Here is a 12,000-nt window from a genome sequence, read left to right as displayed (position 1 = left end):
TCTTCAAACTATAATTATTGAACACTTGGCAGGTCATCTACAGGAAGGATACCAACTTTGAACAGATTGTGTTGTGGCCTCACGCCCACCAACCCCAACGTGTACTTCACTCAACCCAAATTGTGTTGGCCAACGTCCACTCACGAAAGTCAACCAATTTAATACTTGATTTGGACTCTCAAGGTTAAACTCCCTTCTCCTTCAGGCGCTGCGGCGGCCAAGCTCAAGTCCAAGGCAGGCAGTTAGATGCTTGGAAATTATTTGTGGAGACCATGCTTAGTTAGAGCCTTAGAGAGGTAGATCATCAGTTGTTTGAATACATTAATTAATGAATCTTGTCCCACATTAGACCATCAATTCGCCATGAACCTTGTATTATTATTGAGACCATCAATTCGCCATGAACCTTGTATTATTATTGAGACCATCACCACTTCTTCCTTTTTTTAAAAAAAATGTATTTGTAGAGGAAGAGTGTTATCTATTAATAAAAGTAATCCATAATTTTCTACACTTGTATATTATGCTACGCCATGACAATCTACTCAACATTTCTTTTTTTTTTTTGTTGTTGGTTGAGAGAAGAATTAGACAGATTGATCTAATTCTTTAAGAAAATGAAGTGAAGTACAAGGAAAACCTACCAACTCCTGAAGAAGGTAGCAAAAGCAAAATTGAAAAGAGTCAGATTTCAAGATTTTAAAGACTTGTTCCAATCACTTCTCTTGTTTATAAGAAGCAATCCAGTATTGATCAAGAAATCAGATATTACCCTCTCCGGCATATTAGCTGCACCTCTAATCACTATTTCCAAGGAAACTAAAAGTATCATCTATAGATAAAAAAACCTGATGGAAATCTTTCTTTTAAAAACTAGTGCAGTCCTATCTATCTACCCATCTATCTATCTATAGAAGAGTTGGTTTCAAAGATTTTGAAGACTTGCTCTAAGCTCTTCTTTTATTTATGAGAAACAACCCAATCTTGATCAAGAAAGCAGATATTAACCTCCTCAAAATATTAGCTTCACCTCTTGTCATCATATCCAATGAAATTAAAAGCATCATGAATGGATAAAAACCTTGTAGAAAGCTTCCTTGGAAAACTATTATACAAAGACTGCCATCTATTAGTCACGGATGAGCCGTTGCTTGCCAGAGCCATCCCATCCCCAACCCCAATCCACACTATCCCAACCCACCTCACCTAGACTCCCAAGCAAACATCACTATTAAATGATGATCCCATCATGTCTGTAAACTACAAATCATTCTTGATCCATTGAAAGCATCGCATGCATTGGCAGTTTGGGACCTGCCTAACCATTAATATAAATAATTTAAGCCAATTATTAACATAGAAAGTTCCAAATAAATAGTAAAAAATAAAATATGATATAAAAGAATGGATAATATAAAGTTGCAAGTGGAGAGATTCTGGCATATCACCTTTACAAATCATTGTTTTCAGAGCTGCTAACAAACAATTCTACTAGGCCAATTGAGTACAAAAAAAGAAAAAAAAAAACTATCATGCATTTAATGCATGTCCCCACTATATTGCTTGCTTCATTCAACTTTTCCACTCTATTTTTCTTAATGCTTGCAGATGGATGACAAAAGGCCATTCTCAATTGTCTTACATCCAGTTAATTCTCGTGATGTTAGTCGGACTTCCATAAGGAATTATCTTTAAGTATAGGCCTCCCATTAAGATGTATAATAATCAAAACGACTAAGATAATTTAGGTATTATCCATCAAAAGTTTGAAAAAATTTGTTGTCTTATGTTCAAATCCCTAACTTGACACGAAAGTTCAATAAATACAATAGGCATAACGGTAAGATTTCACGTCCTGCATGCTCACCTATAATACTCAAACCAATTAGACATCAAGCACTAGTGAGGGAAGGGAGAGACCTTGTCTTGATGATAGATATGAAGACAATCATGCCTTGTTTGGCAAACAACAAGACAGAGAAAGTAGGAAGAAAGGATAGTTATCTTCGCAGGCTGTTAGCCTCTGGTTTCAGTTAAATAGGATTAGATGAATAGACACTGCAACAGAGAAGTCATCCTGGTCTTATGCCAATGTTGCAAGAACAAAATGCACCCCACCTCACACCACACAGGCCTAAAATTGGTAATCTTGTGCAAAACCACACAGATATAGACATACTTTTTTGGAGAAATCATGCAGATATAAATATCACTTGATATTTTCTCGGAGGTTCCTAAGTCTGGTGGAGGACCCAAGTGTGGTTAGTAGTCCTTGGAATACATTTTACATGATTCTTTAGCTGAACAGAAGAGCACAAGTAAGAAAAAAGGGAGTAACCTAAGGAGTCACTGATGTGTCACTGGATCTACAAGGTGATTTCATGAGGACCGCTAAGTATGTGGATGCTGTGATTTCATTGAAGTTTTTTCTTCAGAATACAGACTAATTAAATCCTAATTTAAACTAATTCTTGATGACCATAACAAAGAAATTAGCTTCAACCCATTGAATAAACACAAGATTCAGATCGTTTTAAAGAATGCATTACAATGAGACGATCTGATTCTTCCAATAATATAACTATTATGGGCACATACTAGTGCTAAAATATGGTATCAACTTAATTGACAATCAACACCAATTAATTCATCACATAGTAATGTATGAAGTTGCATAAGAAATTAAATGTTGCTGATTGGATATGCATCAGATATCTGTTGTTAATGAATTTCATCAGTTTTCAGCTTTTGCATATATCAGTGTGAGCTAGCATAGCTGTGTAAAGAAAATCGTAGCCAGATAACTAATAGCAAATTTGGTACATGATACAGATACAACTGCTATAAAAGGTGTAAAAATGATCGCATCTTTAGGTATATAAAAATAAGAACTGCTTTTCATTAGACAGAAAAGTCAATCATCACACTATAATCATACACGGCATAAAGCCCAGTACATCCACTTATAAAACCAGATGTATCCACTTGAAGACAACACTCCTTGGAACTTGTAATTTACGTTACACTTAGATTGATACCTAGATTGAACCGAGTTATAAGCATCCAGAGCCTATACTGACTAAACATTAACTTCAATGTTCTAAAACATCTATAGTCATTGTACAAAAGAGCCTGCCCCATAAAACTATCAGTTCTTACCACAGTTCTTTTCCCTCATAATTGGTGTGCAAGGATCAGCATTGACAAGCATATTTACCACCTCCCTCATGGTCGGGCGCAAAGTTGGCAACTTGGTAATACACAAAATAGCAACCTTCAAAACTTTTATCATTTCATCTTCCACAGAACTTGACACCCTAGGGTCAAGAACTTCTGCGACATTTTGGCCACTGAGATGCATTGAAACCCAACAGACAATATCTTTGCCTTCACCAAACTGAGGTTCTATAGGACTACGGCCAGTAAGCAATTCTAGCAAGACAACACCAAAACTATAGACATCGCTCTTTTCAGTTATCTTGAGTGAATATGCAAGTTCTGAAAGTTCAAAGACATTTTTTAAGAGACTGAAGCAATATGAGAGATGAATGCATATGAAATAGGATGGATTACCACAGGCAAGCTAAAATCAAAATACTACAGATAATAAGAACTTTCTTCTTTTCAACATCTTAAAACCAGTAGTGTCTTCCTACCAAATATTATTGGATAAAAGTAAAAAAGAATAGCAGCTAAAAAATTCTTTTCTCCTTTTTTTTCTGTTCCATTTAATGGCAAATAAAAGAAACAAATACAAAGTGATCAACAAGTAGGTTGATTCTTTTGACATCATCAAGAATGAAAGCATATATTATAATCTTAAATAACAAAAAATCCTGCATTCTATAGCAACTATGGTCTAAACTACAAAATTAAGCTAATGGAACAAAAGCGTTGCAAAAGAAAGAACAAGTTAACAGAATAAGAAGCAGACTAATGAGTAAACTAGATCTCTTCAAGCAGTTGATATAAAGATGTGGGCAATATGATATGACATCAATTGAAATCGAGGAAAAGCAACTGATTAAGTTTTACCGGCTACTGTATTTGAGAACACAAGACTATAGAATGGAATATGAACATACCAGGAGCAATGTAACCATGTGTACCAGCAAAACAACTTAAATCTGATTCCTCAGCTATCTTTGCTATCCCAAAATCAGCAATTTTTGCTTCATATTCATCATCCAGCAATATGTTGGTGGATTTTATATCCCTGTGTATGATGGCTGGTGAACAATCATGGTGAAGATACATGATTCCCTTCGCTGCACCCACAGCAATCTTGTACCGCTTGTTCCAGTCCAGCTCTGGTTGCCCACATTTGATTTCCCGATGAAGAGCTTGATAAAGATTCCCATTAGGCATGTACTCATATACAAGAAAATTAAGCTCCCCTCTGGTGAAGCAGGAATATAGCTTCAGTATGTTTCTATGCCTGATCTTCCCCAATATATCTATTTCTGCCATCAAAACTTTTGCTCCATTCCCTTTCCATAATTGCTTCACCGCGACTGTGCCTCTGTTCTTCAGCTCTAATCGATAAACTCTACCAGTGCCCCCGCTTCCAATTAAATTTTCCTCTTCCAACTTACATATCTCTTCTGCATCAAGTTCTGGCGGTTGGAAAGATTCCACTTTCCAATTTGAGTCATTGTGCATGCCCTCCTCCAGATCCTTCTCTCTATCAGATTCCTCAAGCTTGAAGCTCCTATAACTCACAAACACTAAACCAGCTAAAAGCATGACCATAGCTGATAAAATGATTGATATCAGAACCAGTCTATTTCCTAAGATATCCTTGTGCCTGCCATCCATCTTGCAAATGCCCAAGTCAGGACCCCCTTCACTTCCTGACTTTCCATCAATACATAGACCAGGATTGCCAGAAAATGCTCCATCTCCAGCAATCATTAGAAGACCCAGAGGAACCCTTCCTGTTAATCGGTTCTTGGAAAAGTCAATGGAGCTTAGCTTCAATGATTGTAAACTATCTGGAACAGGGCCAGCAATCAGGTTCTGTGAAAGATTTATTGAATTGAGAGAGGCCAACTGGGAGAGTGTTCCTGGAATGTTACCACTCAATGCATTCTGTGCAAGATCAATCTCTACCAGTCTACTACATGAACCGAGTTCAGATGGTATAGACCCAGTTAGAGCATTATCCTCCAAATGCAAAGATGTCAACCGGTCCAGATTTCCAATTTCAAATGGTATCTGACCTGAGAAAGAATTACTGGAAGCATATAATTTCTGCAGCTGGGATAACTTTCCTATCTCCACAGGAATCTCACCAGAAAGCTTGTTATTTTGCACACACAATTGATTCAAGATAGTTGAGGTCCCAATCTCTGAAGATATCCCTCCAATGAAAGCATTGTCTGCTATATCAATGATGGTGGCATATGGCAGTCCCCACAACCCATCTGGAAGTCTCCCTGTGAAGCGATTCTGGCTAATTCGGAACCTCTGCAAAGACTTGCAGTTAGCATAAGAATCAGGAAATTCACCTGAGAAGTTATTATCGAGTGCGAGCAAGAACTGCAGATTGTTGTTTTGGCACAAGAACCTTGGGAATTCACCGGAGAAGTTGTTCTCTGATATGTCCAAAGCGTTGAGTGGTGAAAACCGGCCGATATTTACTGGGAATTCTCCAGAAAAATTATTCTCATAGATAGAAAATGAAATGAGAAACTGCAAGTCTCCAAATCCTTTGGGGAGTTCACCCCAGAAGTTGTTACTATATAACTGGATGACAGTGAAATTCTTAAGATTACCAAGCTCAGCAGGAATTTTTCCAGTCATTTGATTCCGGGAAATGTCAAGTTCACGCAAGTGAGTGAGGTTTGCAAGCCCAGGTGGGATCTCTCCGGTTAAATTATTCTGGTAGAGCTCAATCTTGTATAGCTTCTGTAGCTTCGAAATTTCTCTAGGAAGTGTTCCTGAAATTTGGTTCCGGGAGAAATCTAAAGTTCCTAGTGATGTTAATTCTAATACAGAAGCTGGAATCTCTCCTCTCAGATTACATTTAGCCAAGTAAAGCCATGTTAGGTTCTTCAAATTTCCAATAGTTGGTGGAATCTCTCCCTCCTTGAAGTTATTCTGACCAAGACCCAGTGCAACCAGACCTGATAGACTCCCAATCCAAGCTGGAAACTTACCGGAAAAGCCATTTGTAGACAAATCAAGAACTTTTAAGTTCCTTAAGGCTGAAAGATCTGGCAATTGGCCTGTTAAACTGTTCATCGAGAGATTGAGGACCTGAAGACTAACACAATTCTTCAACTCAGAAGGAACAGCGCCTGAGATGGAATTTTCCTGAAGAAGAAGTGTGTCAAGGCCGCTAAGGACAGAGATTAATGGTGAGATCTCTCCAGAAAGGTTCTTATATGCAAGTGAGATTCCAGTAACTTCCCCAGAGTTGGAGTTGCATGTGACACCAAAAAACTGGCATGGGGAGTTTGACTCTTTCCAGCTTCCAAGATAATTCATAGGATCAATCAATTGACTCTTGAAGTGCAGGAGAGCTTGAGTTTCCACTGCTTGGGAGTTTGAGATCGGGAAAAGGGAAAGCAGAAGGGTGCTTAATAAATGGAGGGGAAGTAAGAACTTTGCCATTGCCAAGGGTGATAACAGTGCAATTACACTGGATGAAGTTTCCATGAGACTGTCTTTGCCAATTCAGCAAGCCTGTGAGAACAATCACAACAGAAAACAAGATGTTACTTAGAGATAGAAAGGATAAGAAGATCTGAAACAGAAATTAATACTGGACCACTCCTGAAGAAGATGGATTTAAACTAGTAGACAAAACAATAGTATGAAGACTTATGAGGTCATGATTCAGACACGATTTTCTCCATATTTAGACATTTCTAAATGGAAAATTTTAATGGCAATGGTGCTTGAAATATAGAGAACATCAAATGCAGGCTGAACAACCATTAGCATATTAAGAAGAGTAATTCATGGAAAGAGATCTGCCAAACTTAATTTGCACTTATGACAACAGCCGCCCCCGACACCACCGCTGCAGTGAGGATAGACCAAACAGTGCAGCTCATTCTACATTAAACTCTATTCAAATTCCTAAAGTTTGAATGGTGAAGTTCCAGCAAACACACATTGGAGGTATGATGCTATAAGACCAGGTTACTCATTATCAACACGCAAAAAATCCATGGAGATAGGGGAAGAAGAAACAAATACCAGGGAAACATGACCAGTTACACCATCAAGAAGTATTTTTGCAGATATAAACGGAAAATTTCTTTTTATCTCATTTTGTCATATCTAGTGATTATATTTGATCACACTGTATTGATCTACATTTAACATTTCCTCCATTTGACTAATAAAACTTTGGTACCAGAAACAACTTTACATTTAAATATGTGTGTGAAACTAAATCAGCAATCTCAGGCATTTGAGTAATATTTATTTTCGAATTTTAGTGTATTAAATTTTGACTCAGAGATATCTACTTCTCGCTGTAGTTTGTGTGCTTAATAAATCATATTTTCTCCCAAGAAGTGATAAAGTAAATGTCAAGTAGGAATAGATTGTAGGAAATTAATCGTGGCACTCGCAGAGCAGAAGCAGGTGAAAAAGGAGGAACTGTGAAACTACATAATCTCAAAGAGTCTAAAGGAACTCTAGAGATAAAATTGTAAGATAGTGTCATCAGAAAACCTTTAAAAGCATCATCAGAAAACCTTTAAAGCTGTTTCACTTCTTTTAGGTTCTCTACCTTTCATTTCAAATGCCTAACCTCGTTGCATGCAAAACCATACTTCAAGCCTTTGTGTGTCTCCTTTTTGCAATTAGAAAAACCACTAGAAGATTGTTGAGATTCACCTCTCTTTTCTTGTTTATGAAACAAACAAACAGAGAGCTTTGATATCTTGTAGTAAAGATCAAGAATTTTATCACAGGAAAACAATTATGAATGCAACCAAACGGTTGGATGTGGTGAGGCAAAACTTTTTCATTTTTTTTTCATTATGAATGCCAACGAGGTCTAGATTACAAAAAAACAAGGTTTCAGTAAGAATACATATTAGGTCTTGATTACAAGGATGAAAGAAAAGCATAAAGCCTTGGTATTTGTTAGACAGACCATAGTGCCAACACCTTGTAAAGTACGTGAATTGGTTGAGGGACTGTGAAACAGAAGCTAGAATTTGACGACTTCTAACATCTAGAGGAATAAAGTTAAAATATTATCACAAAATATTATTCCCAGTGACTTCAACAGAATTTTTCTCATCTGTCTAATCAGATATAGGTTCCTGATCATTTTTTATTTCTGAGGATGACTCATGCATACAGAAAAAAGACGTAAAAACCAAATAGCAAGACAGCAATAAACATGGGGATAACTTTTTGCAAATTTACTCTCTTCAGGAGTTTTTCACTAATGATGTATAATGAGTGGATCATGTTAGTCATGTTGTAGAAGGAGATAGATGAGGTCATGAACGTGACAGTCCCAGATTGACATGAACCATGTCATTTTAAGTAAGAGGGTTCAGGGATTACTTAAGGTTGGAGCATAGATCTCTAGAGTTGTAACCTTGTCCCAATACCTAAGCCACTTTTATTAAGCAAATAATTTGTTGGTTCACCTATGTCTTCTACTTCACTCCTTTTTTTGAACAATGGTGGGGAAACACCGTATACGTTCGGACAGGCAAACTCAAGTCCTCTTGGCAGTCTTCTACTTCACTTTGGTTACATGTTCTGAACCCTGTTTCTATCTAAAGATCATGCTCGACGCATGCTACGTTAGAGCTTATATTTGTTCCATGATATAAAAATATATAGATGTCTCATACTCCTGACAACCAAGCCATCTCTTATGCTGGTCTTAAATCTTTGGAAAAAAATAATGATGTCAACATCAATAATGGATCATCCAAATTGAAGATTCATACCTGAAGGTAATTTATACTACAAACAAAACCTAGAAACCTAAATTTATATATTTCAGTAATCTCTAATCCACACATGAAATAGATAAAAAATGAAGGGTGACAATTGTACTAGTGAGTTAATACATGGCAGGAGACATAAATTCAAAATCTTGCATGATCATGAAGAACACATCTTAAAACATGGGTAGACTTAAATTCACGGGACTTTGATGATTAGATTCAAGTAAAATATAATATTATTTACAATATTCGCTCATTTTTGTACCCATTTTTTGATTTGGTTGAGACCACAAAACTACGTGAATTTTTATTTTTAGACATTTTTACACTATAGATTATCTTCAATAGTTTGGATTTTCAATTTGAATGGCTTATCGTTAATTCTAAATCATAAAGCATGTACTCCAGCCCTAATGTTAAACAATTTAATGAGTGAATTGCAACAAGTTAAGCTTATCAGCCTCTGGGGTGTATGGGCCAGGCCAACATGCTATCCCTAAAGCCCTGGCTGAGATAAATCCCAAACTTGGGCTAAGAGGGGGTTGGGCCCATGCTTATCTATAATTCTAGAACACCGCCTTCTATGATTACATGTCAGGATTCTATGGAGTGAGCAGCATAGGGTCCACCTTCCAATGAGTCGAACCACCGCAATATGGTGAAAGCAGTACTCACTAAGGGTACGAATGGGTTGAGCAGCTCACGAGCTCCTCGAGCACAATTCGGCTGTCACTAAGCTTGAAGAGCAAAATACTTGGCTTGAAAACTCACGAACCTAGCCGAAAATACATATTTTTAATAATATTATATTTTACTTATAATATATATTATTAATTTAATATTGTAAACTATAATATTATGTTATATTTTGTTTTAATTATATTTTTTAATTATGACCATAGCTCGAATTTGAGCTCGAGTCGGGTTTGGTTGATATCCAAATTGGGTCAAGTTGATCTCAAATAATGCATTATTTTTTTCTATCGGAACGAGTTCGAGCTTAGATATTAAAGCTTCATCGATCTTAGGCCAAGTTTCAAGCCCGACTATTTTAAATCAAGTCGACCTCGAGCTTCTAGCTACTCGACTCCACTTAGCTCAATTGCAATGCTAGTTCCCACAATGGGTCCTGCATTACTTTCCTATTGGTGGATGACACGTCATCACTCACGTGGAGACAGGGCTCCACCGTGAGATAACACCACTCCGTGGTGGTAAACCCACTTTTGACCGCTTTTCAGGACCTATAAGACCGTCCGTGAGTCCATTGCCGTCAACGGGTCAACAAAACTTTTACTAGTGCCAAAGTCATGAACAAAACGGAACTACAAAACGTACCATCGCGGGACCCGCTACTCCGCCATCTCCCGTGCCTTGGAAAAAAAAAAGGAAAGGAAAGATAAGAGAACGCCGTTAAGCCCCCGTGGGGACCCCCGCCTGGTCATCAAGAATCCACCGTCAGATAATACATCTAATCATGTCATGATCTCGACGAACACAATAAACAACACCGAGCTCAGCAGCTACACCGTAACAAGTTATACCAAAAGACACACAAAGAAAAGGGAACACCATGTGAGAACCCACCGTATCTTCTAGAAGCCGGCCTAACTCGGGCTAGAAGACGATTGGATGATCCAGGGATCTCCTCCGTCTGATGAGCGGATCTGCAGGAAAACAGAAAATTTGATGCGTTAAATTTTTCTTTTAAAAAATAAATATAAGCGATGTGGAATATACGAAAAGGTTTCGAAAGGAAAACGGGTAGCATAAAGTAGAATATCTAGAATACGGCAGATCGGAGCCGTCCAATGGCTGGTAGATTCGAAAGATTCGAAGATAAATGGAAGAATGGACGGTCTGGATCCCATCGCAAGGGCGCATCAGCAGCAACCGAAGCTTCGTTTTTATTTTATTTCTTCATTCCTTTTCTCTTTATTTTCTAGCTAAAACCTTATACTAGGAAAAGATTTTTTTGAAAAAAAAAAGAGAACCAAAGCTTCGATTTTATTTTTTCTCTTTATTTTCTAGCTCTATAAGAAAAATGGAGAAATTTTTTGAACAATTTCTTACCAAAGAAGTCTGGAGAAAAGCTCCACTAGGGTTCGATCGCCTGAAATCCTTTCTTTATCTACGACCGTCGATCGACTCTTTTTTGATGATCGGAGTTTCTCCCTCAGAAGGCAAATCAACACGCTTCCAAGAACCCTAACTTCTCGTTGGACATCGGAGAAGAACGAGGGAATTATATTTCTGAACCCTCTCCGTCGCTCCACGGTTAAGAAACCCTCCAAATCCTGGAAGAATGGATTAAAAAACCCAATTCCTTTGCTTTCTTTACCGTCATATTTGGATAAAAATCGATGGAAAAAGAGGAACTGGAGGAATCGGAGAGCAGAAAAGCGGAAAAAAATTTCCGGGGAAGAGAAGAAGAGAAGGGTTGGAATAAATCAAGAGAGAGAGGAGGGTGAACTTAGCCGTCGCAATTTATAAAGGCGGCCGGTAAGGTGTGAAATGACTACATTACCCCTTATCTTTTGAGCGGGAACCATACCGCGGCGGGTACTGGTGGGGAGCCTGCGGTTGACGCCACATTCGATATTACGTACCGAACGGAAAAAAGTTTGTATTTGATGACTATAATACCCTCATAATTCACACAAATCTGATACGGATATCCACAATAAAAACTAAAAATAAAAAATTTCAAAACACTACGGTTTTTAAATATCTCTGAAACAACAAACTACATACCAAGTCATCCAATTCACAACCCTTTTCATCTTTTTCAATATATATGCGGTCTGAAAGGCAACTCTATTGCTCACTATAGTCCGAATATTCTGAAGCAGAAAGTGACTTTCACTGACATAGCTTGAAGGGAAAGATGACTACTGTTATTTCCTTCTAGTTGATATACTTTGGTTGCCATATATAAATATTTGTTTGTTTAGGTGAAGATGTAAATATTAATTTGTTTGAGTTTGTTGACAAGTTATCAGTTTTTTTAATTATGTGAAGAATTAAAGAACATATAACAAATATTAACGATAATGATATCAAG

The 12,000-nt window shown here is 37.4% G+C and overlaps 1 protein-coding gene across 2 annotated transcripts; it reads right to left on the bottom strand.

The window, feature by feature from the left end:
- Window positions 1–2,877: 2,877 nt before the first annotated feature.
- Window positions 2,878–11,546, bottom strand: LOC103711101 (receptor protein-tyrosine kinase CEPR2-like). Of its 2 annotated transcripts, XM_026806231.4 has the most exons (5): window positions 11,010–11,546; window positions 10,524–10,603; window positions 10,275–10,373; window positions 4,086–6,690; window positions 2,878–3,498 (listed from the first exon to the last, which is right to left on the bottom strand). In XM_026806231.4, exons 4-5 carry the CDS (start codon window positions 6,661–6,663, stop codon window positions 3,149–3,151), a joined length of 2,928 nt encoding a protein of 975 aa, XP_026662032.4. In that variant the 5' UTR covers window positions 6,664–6,690; window positions 10,275–10,373; window positions 10,524–10,603; window positions 11,010–11,546; the 3' UTR covers window positions 2,878–3,148. The 2 variants fall into 2 exon arrangements, with proteins under 2 accessions (XP_026662032.4, XP_026662033.4); XM_026806232.4 differs by lacking the exon at window positions 10,275–10,373 and having other exon boundaries at window positions 11,010–11,506.
- Between the last annotated feature and the right edge of the window lie 454 nt (window positions 11,547–12,000).

The sequence above is a fragment of the Phoenix dactylifera genome, chromosome 13 (assembly GCF_051530095.1).
Source record: "Phoenix dactylifera cultivar Ajwa chromosome 13, Ajwa_hap1_PhDact_Kaust_v1.1, whole genome shotgun sequence".
Classification (NCBI taxonomy): domain Eukaryota; kingdom Viridiplantae; phylum Streptophyta; class Magnoliopsida; order Arecales; family Arecaceae; genus Phoenix; species Phoenix dactylifera.
This window is presented reverse-complemented; position numbering and strand designations above follow the sequence as displayed.

Bases quoted from the DNA above. Each gene is read 5' to 3' on its own strand.
- LOC103711101 (XM_026806231.4), bottom strand. From the start codon at position 6,663: ATGGAAACTTCATCCAGTGTAATTGCACTGTTATCACCCTTGGCAATG. The intron at 3,499-4,085 runs GTATGTTCATAT...TTGAACTTTCAG, and splicing joins ACATGGTTACATTGCTCCTG to AACTTGCATATTCACTCAAG.